General features: G+C 38.8%; 1 protein-coding gene across 2 annotated transcripts in view; it reads right to left on the bottom strand.

Annotated features, from left to right (window-relative positions):
* Positions 1–1225: 1225 nt before the first annotated feature.
* Positions 1226–25000, bottom strand: part of RNF19A (ring finger protein 19A, RBR E3 ubiquitin protein ligase) — a 58246-nt gene continuing 34471 nt past the window's right edge. For both annotated transcript variants that reach the window (XM_005150895.4, XM_031050545.2), the window contains exons 3-11: positions 21874–22628; positions 16272–16480; positions 13683–13827; positions 12997–13159; positions 8596–8710; positions 6414–6575; positions 5425–5638; positions 3885–4028; positions 1226–3494 (exon numbers count right to left, since the gene is read on the bottom strand). In XM_005150895.4, the coding sequence (XP_005150952.2) occupies positions 2804–3494; positions 3885–4028; positions 5425–5638; positions 6414–6575; positions 8596–8710; positions 12997–13159; positions 13683–13827; positions 16272–16480; positions 21874–22490 (2460 nt within the window). In that variant the 5' untranslated portion in view covers positions 22491–22628 and the 3' untranslated portion in view covers positions 1226–2803. The remainder of the gene's footprint in view (positions 3495–3884; positions 4029–5424; positions 5639–6413; positions 6576–8595; positions 8711–12996; positions 13160–13682; positions 13828–16271; positions 16481–21873; positions 22629–25000) is intronic.

Raw genomic sequence — 25000 nt, 5'->3', positions numbered from 1 at the left:
TTGGCTTAAGATGACAAACTGAAGGTGATTGTGTGAGACTGAAGTTTGACTTACTTGGAGGACATTCAAGCAGCTGGACTGCCTGTCACTGTGCAGAGACAAAGCACAACTGGCTCACCATGGCTCACCAAGGCACATTCTACTGTGTTCTCTGGCCCCTGGCTAAGAAATCAGTTAACACTTCAGTTTATGACTAACAGACATTTCTGTACAGGCCTGAAAAATCACAGAGGAATTCACACACTGGTGCTTCATTCAGTTAATGGTGACCTTAATTCAATACAATTAATCTTTGTAACAATGTCCTTTACGAAAGCATTCAGATGGGGGGATATCAGTCAAGAACAAAGCACAAAAAGGAGCTGTTAACACAAACCTCCCTACAGAATAAAATTTGCATTTGCTTCCAATTCAGAGTGTCTGATGACATGGCAAAAACTGCCCATGTGCCTTGCTGCCATTTCTAGGGCACACTGTGCCACTGATTTGTTACATCTCTGTTTGAGCTTCTGCTATCGGAAATGAAATAGACAATGCTCTAACTGCAGCTTTAGACTTGACCCAGCATAACAAGTTCTCCTCTTGTTATTCCCTTTGATATATATCTTACATATGGGTTTGGGACGAAGTAGATTCAGCTGTGTGTTCTGTAATGCATCCCAACCAGTTTCAGTTTCTTACTTCCTGAGCCTGTCACAATACAGTGAGGAAATAAGCCTAATGAATAATAGGCTGTTCAGCCAAGCAAGAAGTACCAGTTGTCACACAAACTCTGGCCAGCCTGCAGAGTTTCACGTGTGACTTCATACAGACTGTGGAACAGAGAAGAGCATCACTTTAGATGCAGAAAGAGTGACTTTAGTTCCACAGTCTCACCACAGCCTGTCTACTTGTTCCAAGGCAGTGCAATTTTGTTTAAAGAGTAATATCCTTATGCCTCTCAAAGCCATTCACTGTTCTGCCTGCCACAGAGGCTGCTCAGATTGCTCTCTTCTGTAAGAGGAAATCAGGTTAAAGTCTTCTACAAAATGCAACTTTAGGTTTTCTATTTCAAGGTATCAGAGCATTCAGCTGCCAAAGGACACATAACAATAAAAACGTTTGAAGGCAACAAGAGATGTCAGCAGTCAGCAACTTACAGGAAAGGAAAAACCTCACAGCTCCTTCTGGGAACAGACACATTCTCATACAGCTCATCAGCACAGCAAGCAAAGGACCACTAGAAGTCAGTATTTAGACATTTATTTCAGATATGCAGTTTACACGCATATTATTGAGGAAACTGAATTGCAAATATACAAATACTGTAACAAGCATTACCAAATAACAGAACTGGCACTAGTGTTATAAGCATATTACTGAAACTGGTGAGGATAAGTCATGGAAAAGGACTGCAGCTCATGGCATGTTCTTTGTATCCAACCAAACTTCCAGTAGCACCATAATGGCAATACATGAAACACAAGACAGAACATTGTTAACTGTTATTCTGATATTCACAAGGGTTTTTCTTTTTTTTTTTTTTTGTCTTTTTATCTTTTTTTTCTTCCATATTAGTGAATTACATAGCAAAAAACAACGTTAACAGTGCGGGCGCTTTGGACAACTTCGGCCTGTGTTCAGCTGTGCAGCTTCCAAATGCAAAAGGAAAAGAAAAAAGCCAGCATATTTGGAACCCATCTTTGCACTCGGGCAGTCATTGCACTGCACTTTGATGTTGGGACTGAAGGTACACATGTCTTGCAAAGAGATGTCATGTCCACTAAAGCCTGAGTGAGTCTTTGGTAGGCTAATACTTCAGTATTATTATACATTTATCTACCACAGTCATTTTATTCACTAGAATTTTCTTTTGAGATCCAAGGTGGCCAGAGAGGACATTCTGGAAAACATTACAGTAACATCCTCAAACGACCAGGCACTTCAAACCCAGTCTTTTCCAAAGGCACCAAGAATGGATGGGGCACTATTTTCCCTCCTAATGAAAGGTGACTGCACCTGCTTCTCTACAATGCTTATAAACCACTGGATTGGTATTTTACAGTTTTTATACACTGTATAGTAGGCCTTATCTGCTGTGTGGTTGGTTGCATGAATAAATAACCCCACTGTTCTTCACAGGCGATGTCTCTGTTACACCACATATTTAAGTACCAATTGCTTCTGGTTCAAAATTATGTAAAATGCCATAACCTTGCTCAAAATGTACACACACACAAACTTCTGACACAGGCTACATCCATCTCAAGAGACGCGGGTTCCTTCTACATGCATTCTAAATAGTGTGTCCAGTTATGAAACAAAACTGTCATTAAGAGTATTCACTGTTGAAATATGTTTGTCCAGGTCTCTGTAGAACCTTTGCTTCCCTTAAACAGAGTTCACACAAGAATGGTTTTAAGTCACTAACGCTCAGCTAACACCCATTTAACCCAAACCCCATATTTTCCAAGTGAACAGTGCAGGACATATTATTCATTTCAGCATTTAACATATTAAGAATTTACCAATTTTTATCTAAATACACCAAGTATATGCTTTCAAGCAAAGTTGTGGCAAAAAAACAAAACATGGACGTATTTGTACTGCTGTAATGCACTTGGTTAAAGCCTTCATGTCTCTTCACACAGGTCTAAGATCCATATTAAGTTTTTTGCCTTATCAGACAGGTATATATAAAATGCAGTTGTATCAAAACCTCGCTTCTGCTGGTCACCTGAAGCTTACAGAAGTTGCATGTAATTCAACCAGCCTTCAGACAGGGTTCTTTAGTGGTAAGTATATATTTGCAGCACTTATAGACTTAAATTTCAGTCTGAATAGCAGTGCTTATTTCCACAGCATGTTGTGAATGGTTGTTGTTTGTTTCTTTCAGTGTTTCACCAACACCTAAACCTACATCTGTCGAAGATCCAATGGTAATGCTTTCCTCAGCAATATAACTCAGTTGTGGAATATCAGTGCTTGGGGCTGTTGGAACAGGCACAGGGATTCCACTTGGCTGTGGAGAGTTTTCCAAGCGATCATTTTCCACCTCTGGGAGAACACTGACTGTGGTAAAGCGAGTGTGATAGTCACTGGAACCATGGCTACAGGAAGTTTTCATACTTTCCATATCGGAGCAACTAAACTCAGAAAAATGACTCGAGTGCGAATCTGCTACAGATGGAATACTATCGCTAAGAGAGGGAGAGTCAAATTCACTGGAGTTTGTGCTTTGCTGTTCCAACAGCTGAGCATCCATGTCCTCTCTTGTCTCGTTTATCTTCATGCTACTCTTCTTTCTCAGCTTACCTTTACTTTTTTTCCCTGCTGTTGTTTCTTTGGACCACTTGGTGGCACTAGATTTACTTTCTGGCAAGCAGGCGGATGAGCAACCGGCATTACTACGACATGCAGCACTGCCGTCCTCAACACTACTGCTGCCGCTGTTGTGCCTGAATTTGGCTGGCTTTGATTCAATGTCCACTTGCACTTCCATACTGTTGCCTTCCCTAGAACAAGACAGACCCGTGAGTTTAAGTGTTAATCTAGGGCAAGCCAGCTAACACAGCAGAACAAACTCTCACTACTTTCCACAACACATAGCAAAAAAAAAAAAGTTAAGAGGGCTGTTAACATATTTTAGAGAAGTGTTTAACCAAATAAACAGCCCAAAGAAAAACACGAAGTCTGAAGACCAAACACTTCACCGTGCTGCATGAGAGCACTTCTCTCTGGAAAGAACCTTGGCAAAATGTAAGCAGTCACATGTAATTCAGTTTGTAACAAAATCCACAGTTTCAAAGGGTCATAATTAAAGCACAGCAGCTGAGTCATGCTTAGAATATCCTTTAATAAAAACAAGGCTTATTAATCTGCTGTTTTCACCACATTTCTTTTACCTGTCCAAAGGGATGTAGGAGTTCAGAATGGATCCTGCCATTGCTTTGGTACTGGCATTGTCACTAACTGTTCCCAAGCTAACAGTGCCAGATTCTCCACTCAGACTGTATCGTTCTTTCTGCACATCTGCTTGTACTTCCAGTCTGGGAGAGAAAGACAAAGACTTGCATATACTGTTACTGCAGTTAAAGCACACTAGGTGAAAATTCGCATCACATTGTATAGTTTCTCCACCATTCAGTAGTAAGAGCTTTAGTCACTCCAGTATAGATGCACATATTTACCTTACTGAAACTGGTTCTCTCTTCCCACTGTCAAAAATGACTGTTTTTTGGCTAAGAGACAAACAAACTAAAACAGCTCAAAGTAAAACCAGATTAATTTCCCCAAAAGCAAAAAAAAAAACTGTGTTAACCAGAGCTCCTGGATTCTTTCCTCCCCAAGAATTACATGAACAACTACACTTCTTTTATAGGTAAGTGTCCTGTACTTTAAAGGTGGAAAAAAACAACTCAGAAGGGTGTAACGTCAAGAAATGACACTACCCATGTTTCTCCAGTGGCAAAATTATTATTAACCAAATGACAGAACTGTGTTCTGTACTCTGCTTTATATTGTACTATTATCAATTGCAACGGGAATAATAGAAACCTGAGCAATCTTAAATTGGGCTGAGCAGATAAGCCAGAAATCTAATTACAAGCTTTTTTCCCTATGCCTTGTTTATCTATGCTCTGTCAGTGAACTGGAAGCAAACTTTTGTTCTGTTTTGTTTTCCACTCTCAGCTCTCTAAAGAAAAGGACAGGTATACCTCAACTCAGCAGTGAGAGCCTGGAACACTGTCCCAGCATAAGGGATCTCTTGATGCTATCCTGCACTCCTGAGCGCACCTGGATTTCCAAATTAGTCAAAAAAATCAGCAGTGTCAGCACCTCATTTAAGGAGCAAAATCCACTCTGAACCATAAATGTCAACAATTCTTTCCAGATACTCCCTTTCTCTCCAGGGTGCAGGACAGCCAACAAACAGTAAGGCCCCAGTTCACAGGAGGCATTGAGCATGTAAGTGACAAGGAAGCTGCCACCTCAGCAAGGCCAACTGCCCAATTGCCTCTGTTCCTGCCTATGTCCATTCTGAATCCACACTCCATCCAGGTGTTCTGAAGGCACAGCTTGGTACTTGCAGACTACTGAACAAGTCAGCAGTTCTGACTTCAGGGCGAGATAGACCAGAACACACAACTGGTGTTAGACATGGGGTGACTCCTGGGTAGAAGCTGCTCTCCTGGGAAGCAGGAACAACATCTCACACCCTGCTCACCCTGAAAAGAAAATGCAAACTCTCTTTTGAGCCCTGTGGCCTGCAGGATCTCCTGGAAGCCAGCAACTTTATCCGAGATAAACTGTCTCTGTCTCCCAGACACAGCTCCTTTTAACAGGAACCAATTTTAAAAAACTAAAACCAAAAAGCCTAGTAATACTATTTTGCCTGCTTACATGTAGAGCAGGATACTGTACAGTAAGAAGCATGTCTCTTACCTATTAAAGCAGTTAACCATTGCACTTCCTGAGAGACTCCCAGTTATACTGGCTCCAGCCAGGGCCATGGTACTAGCGGTTTCACTTAGGTTGTCTCGAATGGCTCCAATTCTATCCATGTGGCTACCGCTTGCACTCAAGCTGCCAGTCAGGCCTCCAACGCTTCCTTCACCTATACTGGGGTTGTGACGTGCCTCTGCTACTGAAGTGGTATCTAGGCAGAAATAAAGAAGGCTTCTTCAGTTATGGAAGTAGAGCATAGTAGTTCCCAGAATGTGACCATGGAAAGCATTCCTAAAATTATGTTGACAAATTTTTTAACATACTGTCACAAAAGAATAGCTTTGTTGAGGGTGGGGGGAGGGAGGGAGAGAAAGAAGTAAAAGAGACTATAACATACTTCAGGTTCAAAATACCAAATACCAAAATGTTAACCAGGGATATGACAGGTAACATGCAGTAAAGGAACACAGAGACACCCTATCACAAAGGATATTGCTATGTAATTGAAAAACAAGCTATCAGATTATGGTTCAGTTCCCCAGTTCCCACTATTTTAGCTAAAAAAGCCATCCAGCTTCCACAAAACCAGGATGCTGAAAAAAACCCCAGCATTAATTTTATCATAAACCTTGCCTGTGGAAAAGACTTGAGCCTGGCTTTGATTAAAATGGGCAAGAAAATTCATGATGCTTGTATTACAGCACAGCATCCCCCAGACATTCAAGGCTAGGCTGGATGTGGTTCTGGGCAACCTTATCTAGTTGGAGATGTCCCTACTCATTGGACATCCAATCGGGGGGTTGGACTGAATGACCTTTGAAGTTCCCTTCCAACATGAACTATTCTATGATTCTACGAATGAAGGGAAGCTACCCTCATCTTCCAGCAATGAGAAGCAGTAATCCTAACTGCAAATAAGTACTCTAGTATCTAAGGCCAAATAGAAGCCAACAGTTTATAGAAAATGAAACACTGAATTTTCTTACCTACAGCCGCATTTGTTCCACCAACATTTATATCATTTTCATCATCGAATTCTATCCTGACACCTTTTCCATTGCCTGCTGACACACCACAGCCTCCGCTTCGGCAGAGGGAAATTGGAACCACTCCATACACATAAGCCAGCATAATAGGAACGCCAATACCTACAGAGGAAAATACAGTCTTTTATTAAATGTGGTATTTTAGAGACTTTCATAAAAGCAATTCCATTTTCCATGATTACTTAATATTTCACACTTGAAAGAAATCAGGAGGAAGCAAAATTAAGATACATCGGTAAATTACCAAGGTGAAATGACAGAAAAGTACTTGCAGTAGGCAGAATGCCTTCTATCAGCATTGGCAGGTAGAGAAGCTTCATGCTTGATGAATTAATACTTCCAGTACATCCATAACAACAAACAAAAGTACTTTAAGGGTTTATATAAACTCTACTGGGGACTGTGTAATAATGTGCCACTTGAGAAGCAGAAACAGCAGAGATCTATTACAAATGTTATTCAACTAAAAATGTTAATACCTCTATTAATTTAATGAGGGGCTTGGTTTTGCATCTACTCAAGTCAGACAGGGCTTTGCTATCAATTTACTAGGACTTAACATTAATATTACTATGAGATCTTTCAAATTAATTGCATCAGACTGATTCAATTTGAAATTTAATTATGCAAGTTTTCCTTAAAAGAAAACAATTCTGTGGAGCAAGATGTCAAGTGCCAAGGGAAACCAGTGAAAGTGCACACTGTATACACACACATCCATCCCACCACTGCTAGTGGACTGTCGAAGTTACTCCTTTGGCATATGAATTACAGCATTCTATGGTTTTGCTGATGGAATTAAGTAGAAGGTATGGAAAAATGGCAGACTGAAAACGCCAGGTGGAGGCAGACCCAATGCAAAGGCTCTGCAGTCTAACCTAAAAGAAGGGTTCCAGTTGTAGGGAATCCCCTTCACTAGAAATTCCACAGCATTCAAGGAGGAAATCCATGTTCTCAAGGCCATTATTTTGGAAGCCATATAATGCCAAGAGACTGGAGGATACATGTTAATGGCAAAGGGCCAAGAGCAAAAACTTCACAAAATAAAACACAACTGCTTTCCCTAAGAAGACTTCTGGTCAGGAATAAGAAATAGCTTGAAAGAATGAGGCAAAGCAGAGCCATAAATACATCTATGAGACTCTGTGTCCCACTGCCTGTTTAGCAGGGATCTGACACCACAGCTACATGAGAACAATGCAACCAGAGGCAGTTTTGACTAGCACATCTGCATTTGCACAGTGGTCCACCATTGTTAACAAGTAGTTTAAAGCCACAGTTTCATGGCAATTTAAAATACCACTTGCTAAAAGCACAACTGTCTTCCTTAGGCCACTCATTCCTCTCTAAGCATTACTTCTGACACAAGGGGGAACGCAACTGCATGATGAATTGGATAAGGGGGCTGAGCCAGCTTAAAACTAAATGATGGATCATAACGTTAATCAGTCCTCCATGGCAGCTTACTGGGCAACTGTAAAGATGCTTCTGCTGCAACAAAGCAGAATGCAGCACTGGGCAAGTCTTCAAAAAATATGAGGGCTTGTTTACAGTGATCTTGAAATTACATGGTAAGATGAGACAGGTATTTTGTAGCATACAGCCACCAGATTTTCCTCAAATGCTACTGTCAACAATACCTATGAGAAAAAGTGTGACAGAATCCAAACTGACTCCTAGAGCATAACAAATAGTTTGTAAACTACTGTAACATTAAATGTAAGAGAGTGTATTTGTCTCCTGCATTGAGAAAAGTTTAATATGGAGCTATTAAAACACAAACAGACTCTGGGGCAAGCTTTTTCTTGGTCAATCATTTTAAAAAAATCTTTAAATACTTCAGTTTTAAAAGCCATATCTATGATAATGTGATAACTTCAGCTTGCAAGATAAAAATTATATTTAATATAATTTAATATTTTCCTCCAGGAAATGCTGCATTCAAATTAAGTACTGAATCTTCCATTTTGCCTTAACAGATGTGTAGTCTCAGACTCCTCGTTGTTTTGGTTCCTTCACCTGTGAAAGGAAACTACAGGATTTCTCAGCTGTTTTTTTTCAAATGTGCTTATAGAGTTCTGGTTGCAAGGTGCTACCAGTACACAAAATAGTATTTGCTTACCTACAGTTACTGCAGCTACAACTGGAGAAACAATTACAGATAAGGTTACACCACCCGCGATAGCCAGGTTTCGCTTGTGCTTTGAAATGTCTTTGCCTTCATATCGATTGTGAATCTTAAGAAAAGAGAAAGAGGTTTTAGAGTATTATCATCAGTAATACATTGCTTCAGGGATGGAAGAACTGACACAGTTTGGAACCTGTACCCTGCTCTCTTCCAGGCAGATCCCATTCTATGTCACAATTTACTCTTTATCTCAAAGAAAAGAAAATTTCTTCATTTTAGGCAACTTCTTAAAAGGTAGAAGTCCTCCCATCCAGCAGTTGAGCATTTACTTTCAGCCTCAAGTTAGAAGAGCAAAATCACTGAGCAGCCGGTCTTGTTTAATAATTACTCCAGCTTACATGGTTGGGAAAAGCAGGCTATTTTTAAGATCAAAGAATTACCACATCTGATCACATTTACACTTCTTATTCCCAGCCATCTTTCCCCTGAACAATATAGAATGAAACTTTCACAGGTTATTGTATCTATGAAAACAGAGGTTGGCATAACAGAGCCACGAAATCCTAATAGTAAGGCATCCTTCAGCAAACATAGCTAGGGAGGAGGGGAGAGCAAGCACTCCATTGCTTTGGCACCCCTCAGGACAATCTATTGACACAAGAAATATTTCAGCAAACCTGTGTCTTTGCTATGCTACTGTTTACCAAGGAATCTGCTAAGCAGTATCCTTACTGATGGCTCAAGTTAGTGCAGTAACTCTGAAATGCGACTGCCTCAAACTTATCTGCCACAAATCCCACATGAACCTGGAAGGCCTTCAAAGATCATTGTTTTACAGGGATTTCCCACTTTTTGAGAGCTTCATTTACTGTCTCTGAGAATGCGGCTTTCCAGGGATATGCATGCTTCATCTGTCATCATTCTTGCTTAAGACATAATTACAAAGGAACAATAGGTTGCTATCTTAATGGATGCAATAAAGCTAAATTAATCCTCACCACATCTCAGGAGGAACATAAAAAATAGAATAATTACAATGTTTTGTATCAATATGTTACTGCAAAAAGAATGACATAAAATGAGTGGATGTCTTAAGTATTGTGCTTCCTAAATTAAATTATTTAATAGAGATTTGGTAGCGTAGTCTTCATTTTGGAATAAATGTAAAGTATTTGTTCAGGCAAGACAGTGAAAGAAAGGGCAGAGAAGACACTGCATTCCATATAAAGAGAATGCATTTACTTGCTCTGAGGTACATTATGCAGACTGAACGTGGAACATAGCTACTTGTGGATTAAAAAGGAGAAACTGAGCAGTATGAGTATGTAAGAGTTTCAAACCCAGGGAAATCAGGTTTCATGGGGCTCTGAGCAATTAGCAGGATCACCTCAGGCACTGAATTTTACTGTTAGGTACAATTCGAAGTACCAAAACAAAAAGCATACAACTATGCATAAGGGTTACTGGATTTCTTAAATGTAAAGCAATAAAAAGGAATAGAAGGGAGAGGTTGCAGAGAAGAAACTGATTGAAAATATTGAGATATAAGGTTACACTGGTGGGAATGACCGTGGAATAAGACTTCAGACTTTTTAACTTTTTTTCAGATAAAACCCCCCCCAAAAACTGGGCCAGAAGAAGAGGGATTTTCAATAAATGTAGAAAACTGGTAGGTTACAAGACATATCTATAAAAAGAAAGCACTAGCACTTCCTTAATGAAGCTCCATCAAAGCACAAGCACAAACTCTTCTAATGCAAAGGACAGACAGAATATTTTAAAAGAACAAGGAAGCTTCCTTTACCAAAGCAGCAGTAGCATTAAGAAAATAGAAAGTAGGTCAGATTACTATGAATGGATAGAAAGAAACAGCATGAAGGTGTCAGGACAAAATCAGAAAGGTTAAAACAGAGGAGACAAAAAGCAAGGGACATCAAAGTCAACAAGAAATTATTCTGCAAGTACACTGCTAGTAAGAGGAAGACCAAAATGGATCAATCCGCCATTTAACAAAAAAATGAAAGACAGCCAGCAGATCAAATTGGAGCCCTGTTCAGTTTTTTTCCCCTCTAGTTGTCACTGAAGAGCAACTGTGAGCCAAGTGACTAGTGACAAAGGAGTAAGATCTGTAGGAAAACGGCAGATTAGAGCATACATACTTGAGCTGATCTAAAAAACACCTCAGCAGGCATAATTTGAGACCCTAGTAATAATTTTCAAAAATTATTATCCATAGAAGATGTCCAAAAAGAAAAAAAAACCCACCAAAAAACAGTTAAACTACAATGAGTCTTTAAAAAAGTAAAAAACAAGAGGCTGGGGAATTAAAGACCAGTGAACTCAACTTTAATTTCCTGAGAACTGAAAACTGAGAACTTGTAGACAACAAAGCAAATACAGGAATAAAGAGGCAAACTGATTTGTTTTTTTTTTCCAAGTAGAAATCATGATGATCTAATTTTCTTCTGTGACAAGAAGCCTTGAGGATGGGGAGAAACAGATGTCATGCACTCACTTGAACAGAATTTTGACATTTTCGTGTATTACACTCGAACAGGTTATAATAGTCCAGAGTGAAAAATGGATTAGAGAAATCTATTAGCTTCAAGGAAAATTGACAGAAAACATCTGAGTTGTGATTAGTTTCTTTTACTCCCCAGACTGAAACTATTCACTCTGTATTTTATTTCCCCAAGAGATATACCCTGGATCCAACAGCATTACACATTTTCATTAACCAGGAATATGGAAGAACATGTGTGTTAAATTTCAGGTCAATACAATCTGGCAAGGTTGCAAGAATGCCAGAGTTCATACTAGCCTTGAGAAGCTGAAAGATGACTAAGATGCAGCACAACGGCAATGAGCTCTAGACTACCCTTAGGAAGAAATCAACAGCCTAAATTACCAGTATGGTGGGGAAGTGTATGGGTTTTAGAGCACACAAAATGAAAACAGCATGTTGTTGAGAGAAGTAACTGGCAGTTACATGCAGAGGATGACCCTTTCATTTCACTCAGCAGTAGTAATGCTTCAGCTTCACTGCTATATTCAAACTGAACAAAAACAAAGGTGGTATGAACAACTGGAAGGAAATCCAGAAAAGATGAGAATCAGAAGTCTCAAACCATGTGGTTTCTTGAGAAGTGGTCAAGAAAAACAGAGTGCTGTTTGTTTGGAGATAAGAATTAAAGTAGACTTGAAAATTATTGAATATGTAATGGGATATTGCAAAACAAAAGGATTCTTTACATCAGCTGAAGATAGAACAGTAAGAATTTCATGTAGGAAGACAATGTTAGACCTATCCCAAAATCTAATGAGCAAGAGCAGAATACACAATAGCAATTTGAAACAGGTAACTGCTGCCTTCTTCCTCTTATCCTTTATACAGTTCTAATGACTGTATGTGACTAAGATAAAACAGAATAAAAGGGTCAAAAAACAACCACAGCAGAAGGTAGGAGTACTTGCTTGAAAGTAAAAAATAAATACAATTGAAAAGCTGCATCTCTGAACTTTGGCAGCAATAGCTTATGTGAGAGAAACACCATTCACTGTGAGAATCCATGCTGATACAAGCAGAAACACCAATCTGATCATGCCCATCCAGGACATGTGCCTACTAAAGCAAGTCATCAATTTCAGATAATCCATTTCTGAAAGACTTGAATAACTTACTACTTTATCCTAAATAGGAGATGCAATTATCTTCTCTTTGCAATCTGTCATTTATTTTATCCTAAAAACAGCTATATTTTTTCGGGGAAATACACGAACTACCTTCCAATTAACAAGGTCATTCCTAGCTGATTCCCACAAACACTAAATGAAGACGGATGCAGCCTAGCTACCTGCATGGAACACTGCTCCATATAGTGGACCGGCCCAAGGAAACCAACAAGCTGTTGAGTATAAATGCTTAAATGTGTACATGCAAACACCTATACTAGCAAAACTTTGTACTAAAATACTGGTAACTACCTGTTGTTAAGAAAAATAAGGATACCTTTTTTGCTTTCCTTTTCCTCTATTGTTTAATTCTAAGGGGCACATGGGAAAACAGTGGTTAAAAACAAAGCAACTTTGAAAAAGAAGCATGCAAGAACTTCCATGGCAAGATGTAGAAATTGGAAGTTGCTCAGTGTTTTGCTCTGCCTGTTTTAAGAGGAACTGCACTCTTAAACACGCTGCTTCTCCTTTCTGTATAACTGAAATAAGTTGTAGAAGTTGAACAATTCACAGGTTGGTTGGTGTGTCTTCTGGGGGGTTGGTTTGTTTCTGTTTTCAGGGTTGGTTGGTTGTTTTTTTTTAACACTGGTGAAGACTGCCTAAGTCATACAAAGCAGAAGGTAAAAAAACCTGAAGCATGTTAGGAGTTGTAGTACATTTTACCTTACGACCCACATACACAGGGATTCCAATAATCATAGCAGGAATAGCAATGCCAGCTATTAAGGCAATTCCTACAGGAGCTCCAACAAGTGTTCCTAGCTGCCACAGTATCTTCTTCTTACGGCTCCATGGTTTCTTTCCCCAAAATGTGCAACCTGAAGGGCTAATAGAAAGAAGTGTAAAGAAATTGTAAACAAATCAACGTAACTGTACACTACTGTTCTTTAGTTCCAAAATTATTAAGATGAAATTACAGATGTTATGGATACCAAACATCAGTTTGGTTTTTTTTTTCCTTTACAGCATATTTTGCAACATAAAGAGAAGCATTTTGTGTATTACTACATGCTAATCTGTGATAGCTTATATAAGCAGAGTTTCTGTGTGACTATGAAAACAATACAGCAGCATATAAAAACATCAGTGAAAACAATAGGTATGTTAATTTAAACCCTCATTTATTCTACTAAGTACATGTTGCATGCATGAAACTTAGGAAAGTATTTTAAGATTAAAATGTCACAGCACTAATTTTAATACATGCATTAGAAACTAACTTCTCAGATACGGATACTTCAACTGATTCTCAAACAGGAAGAAAATTAGAGTTACAGTACCCAGGAATCTACTTTTAAGCATTCTGGAAAACAAATTACTAACAACACTTTTTTTTTTGTTCTATGTACCTTAAATAATGTAAATCTGAAATCTCTTTCATACACAGCCAACAGAATTCACAGCCACAGACAGCACAAGTCATATGATTGCAGCTTCCATCATTCATTTTTATTATGTAAGCAGCACAGCGGGGGCATGGCTTTATGTCATCAGCTGTTTAAAAATGAATATTAAGATCATATCAGTTCTTGAACAAGCAAATTTAATCAAAATATAGACATTTGTTTGAGAAAACTGACTGAACCATTATATGAAAAATGGAAGAAGTTTATTGTAAGTTTGCTTTACACATCCTGATTTGGCAATGACTTGATAGCTTTTTGTATTTTTAAACCTTGGACTGAGTAGAACTAATGAAAACAAGGCATATCACCTCACATTCATGTAATTGAATAGTTAATTCATTCACTCAGTTCAAGGATTTTCTAAGCTTAATGCAACATGTATTAGAATCAGACATTAAACATGTATGTTAATACAGGACTGATAATATCTCTTTAAATATATTCCTGTTTTACATTTTATGCTGTTATCAATGCTTTACTTGAATATTCAGTCACCATTCTTATTTCTTCTTATCTTAAACCCATCCTCCTTCCACATCAAGTATGTTTCTTTGGTATCATGAACCTCTTCTTGAGTCCTTTTCACAGCCCTACTTAGTACTTACTCCCTACAAAAAAAAAATATTGTAGCAAGAAGAAAATTCTGGAAGTTCCTCTTGCTACCAAGTCAAATTCTGAAAGACATGGATAAGGGACCAGCTCTGTTATTAACAAACAAGGGGTCATTGAGCAACAGTGAAATGTGTATGCTGACACAGCCATAGTTGTCATCTTCACACTACTGGTTAGCACCTGCACTTTGGGACAAGCTATTTATTCACAGCAGCAGAAACACCTTGCAGTGCCCAGTTCAGATGTCCAAGTTTACTGCTCCTATGCTACTAGGCAAGAAAAAGGAAAAGAGGGAATATACTTGGTATAAAAAATATCCAAAGAGGTGCAGAACCAGCACAAAACAGTAACTCTACCAACTCCAGAGCACAGGGACAGACAGTGAAAAAACACAATAGCTATTCCCAGATGGGAACAGATGCACAACCTACAGGGCAGTTACTAAACTGAGCAAGTTCTTGCAGCATAGGGCTGCTGCTGCTCATGCTGGGAGGGACTGAAAGGTCATGGAAAGAGATGGCATGCCAATTTATTTGAAGTTTATCTTTGAACATATTTGATAACTAGAGCAGGATGCCAGTTTTTAAGGCAAGATGGGGTGCCTTGTTAAAATAAGCCAGAAAGAAAAACAAATCAGTCTCTAAAGTCTAGGGCTGGGTTGGAGAACAACAGCATGTCCTCAACATAAAAAGGATATGGAACTGTTAGAACAAGTCCAGAGGAGGGCCACGAGGATGATCAGGGGACTGGAGCACCTCCCATATGAAGACAGGCTGAGAAAGTTAGGGCTGTTCAGCCTGGAGAAGGCTGCATGGAGACCTCCTAGCAGCCTTCCAGTATCTGAAGGGGGCCTACAGGGATGCTGGTGAGGGACTATTCATTAGGGACTGTAGTGATAGGAAAAGGCGTAATGGGTTGAAACTTAAACAGCAGAGGTTTAGATTGAATATGAGGAAGAAATTCTTTACTGTTAGGGTGGTGAGGCACTGGAATGGGTTGCCCAGGGAAGTTGTGAATGCTCCATCCCTGGCAGTGTGCAAGGCTGGGTTGGACAGAGCCTTGGGTGACATGGTTTAGTGTGAGGTGTCCCTGCCCATGGCAGGGGGTTGGAACTAGATGATCTTAAGGTCCTTTCCAATCCTAACTATTCTATGATTTTAGGTCCAAGAGAGACTCACTCTAGGTACAAGAGAGACTTTCCACCAGGTATCTACCCTGACTGATCAGGCAGACACAAAGCTACCAAATAAATCAGAGTCTGGTGTAATTGGAGCCAATTCTTACCAATAGCAAGCTGGACTCTTGCTCTGGAAAATACTACTCTAAATAGCTTACCCTCTTTTTGGCAGGAGTTACAAACAAACTCAATTTTAAGATACAGAATGGTCTGCTTTCTAGTAGATGAGATAAGCATTTTACTGAAAAAAAGAAATTAGTACTAACACAGATGTCAAACATCAGAGCTGGCATCAGACTAACAGTCTGTTTTGAAAGCAAAAAATAAGTAGTTTTGAGTTTTATTTGTAACAGTTTTTATTATTGGCAGCCCTGTGAAATTTCACCTACAGTGGAGAAAGTAGGTGTTCCCAGTGTGTGATGTAACCAACAAAGGTAGTGTGCCAAACACAGAGAATGCTTTGCAGACAGTTCCTTTGAGTTTGTATTTTTCAGCTACGGAATAAGAATTTAAAATGCCTCTAAGAGTGAAGTCAGGTGCTCTGGTCACAGAGTACTTCAAATTATAACATTTAAAATTGGAATACAAGCTTAAAATAGTAATCTTATGTTTCTGAAATATAAAGACAAAGCAGCTAGTATCCACCATGCTGCTATTTATTCCCTTCTTTGCTTTTTAAGGTTAATTCTGTAAATGTATGAAAAAAAGATATTTTACAGACACAGTATCTTAATCATAAATACCTGCTGCTCCAGATTCCTGGCTGTAACTAATAGATGAAGAACGAATTGTTCTCAGTCGCAGACTCTGAGCTCTCTCCTGGCGAGCAGCATCGCAGGTCTGGTTGGGATGCCAAATCTGCTTACAGTGGTAGCAAAACTCAGTTCCACAGCCTTCTCGTCCACACGTAAGCTTGGGACAGCTGGCACATCCAAAAGCAATCACAGCATATCTTGAATGATCAAGAGGGACAAGAGAGAATTTTGTTACTAAAACCAATTCTGTCTTATAGACCAAAGCAGACAAGACAGCTGCCAGAGCAGCTGAAACAGGTACAGAGGCAGTGCACATCAGGAGTTGACATTAAGTTCCTTACCACCTCCTTCCACAACTATCACATTAGACTGTGGTTGTACAGAAATATTACAACCAGTGCAACACTTTGCTATTCCCCACTTTAATAACTTAAATCAGTACTGAAATATTCTGTGTTTAAGGCTGAATGTACCACTATAACCTTCACAGTCACAAAGCACCACAGTTTAGAAGAATGGGACAATAAAACCAGAGAAGGTATCTAAGCAAACAGAAAAAGTTATAGTTTGGAAAGTGTCCCAGTCACTATGAACATGTTTAAGCTAGATCCTTTTTATATCTGTGAGGATCCCTGCTAAGTGATCTGTCACAAATAAATTCCTCCATCAGGCTTGCATTTTAAAGTTTACAGGATGAAAATACAGTGTGTATTACAATTAATATTAATCCTAAATATATATATATATACACACCAACACACATACCTTAATTCCTACCCATTGCTAATTTTTTCAATTATTTTATGCAATAGCTTTCTGTTAAATAAGCTAAGTCCACTGGTATGATCACTTGAAACTTTTCACATGAACAGTCCCCCTGAATAGACTTCAACAGACTTATAAATGCAGTAGGCCTTAAATTTATGGCTATTCAGATGAAGATATTTCCATTTTAGAAGATTAATTGTTGTGTTTTTTTACCCTCTTCTCAATTTATAGCAGTTGTATAAATTAACTCAAAATATTCTTTATAATACTAAAATTATCCCCACTCATATATGTATCTGCACATTTAGCTATTACTCATTTTAGAGTAGCTAGATCTGAAGCTCTGAAGTTAATGCAAATCCTACCCCTTTCATTGGTGTTTTGAAACAGCGTTTGAGTTTCACTCCCCCCAGAAGTTCTGCAAACAAATAGGAGTTTTCAACCTTTAATTTAAGATGATGCAGTGACAAATAAAATGAGTATGTGCTTGCCTGTTTTCAAATATTTCTTACTTTCCAAGTAAAAATTTGTTTCAGTAATTGCTAGATTCTTCTATATTGCCGCCAAGTTAATCAGCTCTATTATCCCCACTTACTGCAACCCAGAAGATAATTGCTTTGTGTGCACACAAAGAGACACTGATCCAAATGCTTCTTCAGCATACAGGGACACATCCAGGACTCACTACTGTTGTATCAAAGAATCTCAAGTGTAGACCACAGAACAAAGTATCAAATTATATCCTGCCTCCCACTGTTAATAAAGAATAGGCACATCTCCAAAAGCACTCCCCATTTGGGTCTGATTTATCACCTTTAGAAAGTCACTTTTTAAACCAAAGTTATTCTCAGTTCAAACTGTACAAAATTACAGATTTAATTTCAACATGTTGCATTCATTTCACAGATTATGTAAAAGCCAGAAGTTCTTGTCAGGCTGAGAAAAGGGACAACCAACCAAATTCAAAGTAATAATAATGAAAAACAGAGACAATTAATTGAAGAAAGGATGTACAGCAAGAGGAAGAATGAAGGAACTTGCACTTTTTTGCCCAATCTGCTTTTTGCTTGACAAAGATAAACAATAGGAATTGCTGCTCCTTTCTAATACTGTCAGCAATACAACCTCAGAGCAAAACCATTAAATAATTCAGACAGAAGAAATGACAGAGCACATTTGGAACAGTGATTTACTAAGGCTTGCTAAAATGACATTGGAAAACTGATATGAGGAAACGGAATCTAAAAAATGTGGTCTGGAACAAAGCCCAAAAGGGTTCCTTATCCATGCTGCTTCCCCAGGGAATGATCACCTACTTGTCAGTGTCCCCTGCACAGCCACTACAGGTAGGCTGCAGGAGGTCCAGACTTTTACAATATTTCAGGTACCATCAACAGTCAGGATGCAGTTGAAGTCGCAACAAAAACTAAGGATGAAGTAGCCCAGGATCAGAAAGTCTGTGGTGCCACCAGTATGGACCATTCATGGCATTAAACTGCTTTAGTAAAGAGACCCCATAGCTCCAAAGCAGCTTGCTGAGGACATTAACTACGACAGAGGTTCTCCTCCTAACAAATCTCTAGTTTCTTTCCTGGGGAAGTTATGATATTTTCCACTGGGACAGAATTAGTAGCAATACACTCACTACTTTGTTTCAAGATCTGCTTGGTTCTAGTTTCGCCACCTCTAAGACCTATTTTTACCCCAAATAGAGTGAAAGACATCTGAAAGACACTTACTTCTTAAATAGTTTTTGTGGTTTCATGGGGGCCCATGATGTAAACCAACCCCATTATAACAGAGTAACCTAGCTTCCTTTTTTTTTTCTTCCCCTTCATCATTTTTTCCCTATCAGGGATCAAAGTTTTTAGAATTATTTTCTCTTTATCTGGTCCAGATCTTTGTCCAAGCATGATGCCCAAACCCTGAAATGGTATTACATGGGATGTTTTGTCAATGCTGAGGAGAGCCTAAGCACTGTCATGCACTATCCACTCAATTCCTTCTTACCTATTTGTGCAGTAGGTTTTTTTCCTCCTGAGATGCTCTACTTTCCACCTACTCCCTACTTATTACAGTACTTATTTTACTTATTTTTACTTTTAAAGACAACTTTAATGCTACCCCCTGAAGTTATTGCACGTCTCCTACTTTGGGATTAATTGCAAATTCAGCAAATGCATTCCATCCAGCTCCTTCATGAAGTATCTGACCCATGCTAAAATCAGTTCAGCTACCATTGTAACCCCAAGGCATTCTGCCAGCACTATGTATCAAAAACTGTTCAGAAAAAAAGCCCTCACTTTTAACTGCATATTGTACAAGTTGATTACAGTTGCCAAAGCAATGAGAAACTGAACTACTATTGTAGCACATAACTGTTAGAGCAAGTATCTGCTCATGTGAAGATTGTGTGTACTGTGCATGATACCTCATCATTAAACAATGCTATAGGCTGTTCAGTGGAAGTCTTAATAGCACTTGTGTCCCTAATCCTCACACCTATACTATTCCTTCATCCCTCTCCTACGCTCCACAATGACATTAAGTCCCTGTTACTACATTCTATATATCACTACCACTTCTCCCCACCTCCCTGGGTGCTTTCTCTCATCTCCCCAGCTGATGGTGAGCTGAGAGACCAGTGCTGCAGCAGGCTCCCAGCCAGGCACATACCAGCTTGCAGACACTGCTGCAGTGGCTGCTTGAAAGGCCAAATTAAAAAAGGTCACTGTAGGATATAGACGCAGGTATTTACTTTGCTTGGAGGCATTACTGATGGCCTCTCACTTGCTCAAGTAATATGTGTTGGGGTTTTATCCCCCCAAAGTTTTTAGATTAGCTTATGCTGAGTGCTCACCCCCCTCTACCTAACATATCTGAAGGTGCTAAAGGTTTCAAAAGTGATCAGGATAATGTTGGAAAAAAGACAAAATATGATTGCACAAGCTCTTGTTTCTTTAGGATGAAAACCATAACAAATGATCCTGTGGAGAAGTATCCAAGTAACCAACTTCATCCAACTTCATACTAGTAATGAGAACTCCTCTCTCACAAACACTGCATTAGTTTAGCTTCCTGGCAGCATACTGTGCTTTCCATAGGATTCACTCTCAGAGTAAGAAGCATGCAGGAAGCAGTTCTGAAGCAACAACTTAAATATTTGCTGTGGTTGCACATGATTGTGCTTAACTTTAACTTCACTCTGAAGATCCACTTTTTATAATGGTATATTACCTATAGCAGTTATCATTACAGCTGATGACCATTTAAAGGTACTTAGGATTTACTTTTTTAACAGATGACTTATGCACAATAAATAAGCATGGTGAACAGTCTCTATTAAACAAATCTGACTTTGCCTACTTACTGAAGTACTAAATCAGTATCTGAATCACCAAATCATGCTTTAATAGAAAATGATTTAACAGCTCTTACATACTTCCCGTTACCCTGAGTAACAACAGTTTGTCCAGAACACAAACGCTCAGCGAAACTTGAGCAAAGCATACCTCTACCTATCTAATAAAGCCTTCTAGTGGTTGTTTCCTTTTGCAGTATCAAAATATTACAGGCAAGCTATACTGGTTCTGCCCACATGGCTGTTAAATGCTTAGGCAACCAATCCATCTCTCAAGTAATTTTCCTTCTCAAACTATACCACAGGAATGTCATCCACTTTGGACCAGAGCACATAAGGGACTATCACCTTCTCGGCCCCTGCTTTTGACCACATTAGCAAATTATGTTTCATTTAAAGTATGAATGCAAAACTGCGTTTCAAGTAAGTTTCTTAACATACAGGTTAAATTTGAAAGCCTCCTAAACATTAGACACCTAAGCATTAATATATGAATATTTAATCTACCTAACAGTCTACAATTTATATAGTCACCAATTTGCTTTTTATCTTCCAACATTCTTCCTTTTTTTCTTTCTACTTACTGCTCATCTGTGAGACTTTGAAACAGAGATGTCACCTTCTTCGTCTGTACTGTGCACTGCACATCCGCATTGTAGTCATGGCTATAACCTTTAGACATTATAACAACACACACAATCGCTAAAATAGCAACTTGAAGGGGCATTATGAACACCAACAGCCAAAAAGTGTGATGAGCTGCTCAGCAACATTCAGCCTACTCACATCAGAATTCAGAATGGTTTCAGATCTGCTGAAGTATTAAAGCAATGATAAAACACTATGTTCCCCAGATAATAAGCAGGAACAAACTGATCATTATCTTACATTACAATCCTGTTGACAGGCAACAAGCGGTGTCTCAACCAGTCACAGGATGGATGATATCTAAGGCTGGAAAGGGTTTCTTATTGAAAAAAAAAAAAAAAAAATCTTCAATCGCTTTTCACAGTTAAAACCCACCAAAATACTCACTGTGCTTTAACAAATGGACGAAGTTAAAGGTACAGACACCAAGTTTTCACTTCTCTTTAGCCAGAGATTTGCACTGTTGCCTTGGAAGTGCAAAATCTCGATTTTTTTGCCTGATGCAGGTACATAGCAACTACCTACCAACAAGATTCATGACATTGCTGTAATTCCTTCTGTTTAGAAAAAAATCCTACTTGAGGATGGATTTTACATTGGAAAGTGCGCTGTGGCTTAAGGAAGGTTTTTTTGTTGTTCTGGTTTTCATTTGTTGTGTTGTTTTGGGTTTTAAGAGAATTCTGCCTACCACCTACTCAAACAACACATAACAGAATGCTAAAGGAAAGCAATTAACTTTTCAAAAAAGCGTAATGTTATGAACATTATTTATGCTGTCACTTTTTTGCAGATATTGGGAAACAAAGTACATACCCACAATCCGGAGCTGGGCACCACCGACAATCAGGATCTGCAACCAGCCAGCGCCTAAGCATAAACTCTTCGTATTTTTCCATCAAGATGTCATCATTTAGTATCAAACGAATATCATGAGGATTAAATCGTTCTGAGCATTCTGGACAGCTAATATTAACTCTGCTCTCAGAGATTTCTATCCGGAGATACTGACGCAAACAATCCACACATGATCTATGGTGACAAGTCATTATCTCCGGGAACCTGTCCTTGGAGTGCCGCAAAAGGCACAAGGGGCATTCCATGAAGTCTCCGCTTGGTTTGCTGCTAGAGGTTGTTCCGTTATCAGAAGAGGTACACGTGGAGAAAATAGAGTTCTTGTCTGTACACATTTCTGAATGAATACTTTCAATACTTGCAATTCCATCAACACCTCCATTTAAATCCCTAGACTTGCGTTTTGTGTCTTTTTTTCTCCGAAAAAGAGAGCCCAGTGAAATTCTTCTTTTCTTTGGTGCCTTTTTAACTGATGGCAAGCTCACAGAAGAGGCAGAAGACTGGAGGTCCCGATCAGAACCCATTTGCCGATGTAAACTCATGTCTAGGTCACTCATCAGAAATGTGTTAAATTTCATATACAACGCTAATCATTTTTAAGGATCAAAATAATAAAGTCATAGAATACAGGCATATTATTATGCAATCCAGTTTGAGAGTTTTCATGCAGAAAATTCACATGAAAATGCTTCCAGCATATTCTTCAGAGGAATTCCCTGTATTAGGAGGAAAGATAAAAAAAAGAAACAAAAAAACAGATTAGAAACACACCCATCACTTTCTGTTCTGAAAGGCCACAGCACTCTAATGACTTGTTATTCATATTACTACCATCTTGTCACCATCTGACATGATACTTTTTCTGTCAGCTTGTTCTATCCTTTACATCCTTCTCATCTTAACAAGCCTGAAATTTCCCTGTGGTCAAGGAATATCCTTGCAACACTTAAGCAAGTGCTGAGAAAGGCATCTTCACTTCCCTGCTCCCTAAGGGAGATAGTATGTGTGCATGTGTAGAAATTACCATAACCCAAGGTGACAACTAAGTAAGTGTATAACAAGTTCTTCTACAAAGCCTAGTAACAGGCTTACAGCATTGGAAACTTTTCTGTTTTCTCTGCATTACACTTTCCACATGTCATGTACAAACCCTATATAGTTAATTATAAGAAAGACGTGTCTATTTGGAATCCATTTAGACTACCAGCAGAAACTGAATCACTGTGGCTAAACAGCTCAAGATATTCTCAAAAGGTAAGGACTCTCAGGGAAGTACCCAGATGCATTTTTATCATGCAAAGCACCTGAATATTTCAGGAAGCAGAGCTACATAGTGAGTGACAGCCAGTGCTGTCTTGCCCTTCAACTTCCGTATTGCTATTCAAGCAATCACTAGTTAAGGTGACAACATCTGAATTTCTTATTATACCAACTTTTACTAAAAAAAGCCCCAAACCCCAGATTCTCATCACATATAAAGCTTCAACTATTTCCAACTATTTCCTGTCCTCAGGACAGGATCACTGAGATGACTGGGTCAAGACTAGGAAGTTTCAGAGGAAAGCTGACCAGCAGCAGGAACAGGAATCCCTCTCTGAAGAGGAAACACAGAAATAGCCCACGGGTTATCCAGCTCACCAAAGCAACATGTGCATCACACCCACTGCTGGGCCCTCTGCAGACTACTGTAGCTTAATATTATATACATATCAGCAGGTAGCCAAGTCAACATTACTCTATTTATACCATCATCTGGTACAGTAATACCCTACCAGCATACTACAGTAGTACTCTACCAGAATACTTCCTTTCTCAAGTGTAAAAATCTAAAAAGAAAAAAACCCATACTAACCAAGCAAAAAACCCCACCCAAACAAAAAAAGGGAACTCACCCATAGAAAAAAAAAAATAGCACCCACACCCCCCTCTCATCTGACTTGTAAAATAGAGGTCATGTGTTTAGACTACTAGACTGTTGAATTTTTAAGAAAGTTTAAAAGCCACTATAGTCTGTTTTTCTCAAATGCTGTATTCATATTACCTCCCTCCCAAAGGAAAATCTTACCTCTCTGGAGCACTATGCAAAAAATCTTATTTTATTAAAGCATATTTCAAGAACATAACACACTCTTTCTTTCCTCCTAAGGGAACATTTTCAGCCTAAAATCTAGTCAAAAGGAATTTTGGATACTTTACCTGCTTCTGTTCCCAGAACAAATTTAATAGCTTTATAGCCGCTGTTTCTCATTAAATGAGCTAAAGTATTCCCTTATCTACAGAAAAAAAAGGTGAAACAAATGAAACTGTTCAACAGTGATGACAGAAAGGAACATCCTTCTCTCTCAGACTTTGACATGATGTTCCAGATACATGTAGTTGGTGGACAGGGTTCAATACACAAATCCTATAGCCCATGGCTGGTGATAAATTATATCTGTATGTTTTAGAAGTACAAGACTAACCATTATTATAACTACATTCTTACTAACATCCGTATGTTCACATGGATCCTACAAGACGGTGGAAATTGCCATCCTCTCCAAGCATTCATTTCAGGCAGAACAGTGTTTTGTTGTTTGTTTGTGGGTTGGGTTTTTTGGCCTTTTTTTTTTTAAGTAAAAATAATAGAAAAAAAGGTAGGAAATAAACGCAGTAAACACAGCCAAGCCTGTGACCACAAGCCTTCCCCTCCTCCCTTTCTCTGGAGAGGAAAGAATGCGTACTACAGCATTTTTTGCCAGTTCCAACAGATGTACAAAATCAAGAAATCAAGAAGTAGCAGCTCTGATGATGAACCAGTTGTACTTTTTTTTTCTTAAATATTCTCCCATGTTCTAAAAAAGGGGACAAATTGGTTCTATAGCTCTGTGTAATGGGATCCAGTAAGCAGTCTTTCAGAAACAGCAGACTGCTCTTCTAAAGAAAATGGTTAAAACTTTGTCAGGGTTTTGAATAGAAAAGTTGCCAGTTATTTCAGACAATCATCAATTATGCTCTCTAGATTTACATGCATAAAGTTAGTTTTAAAAGCCATACTCTTCCTTATATAGTAATTTTGGATTGCCATTTTAGTGACATTCAAAGATGA

Source organism: Melopsittacus undulatus, chromosome 1 (genome assembly GCF_012275295.1).
Source record: "Melopsittacus undulatus isolate bMelUnd1 chromosome 1, bMelUnd1.mat.Z, whole genome shotgun sequence".
Taxonomy (NCBI): Eukaryota; Metazoa; Chordata; class Aves; order Psittaciformes; family Psittaculidae; genus Melopsittacus; species Melopsittacus undulatus.
This window is presented reverse-complemented; position numbering and strand designations above follow the sequence as displayed.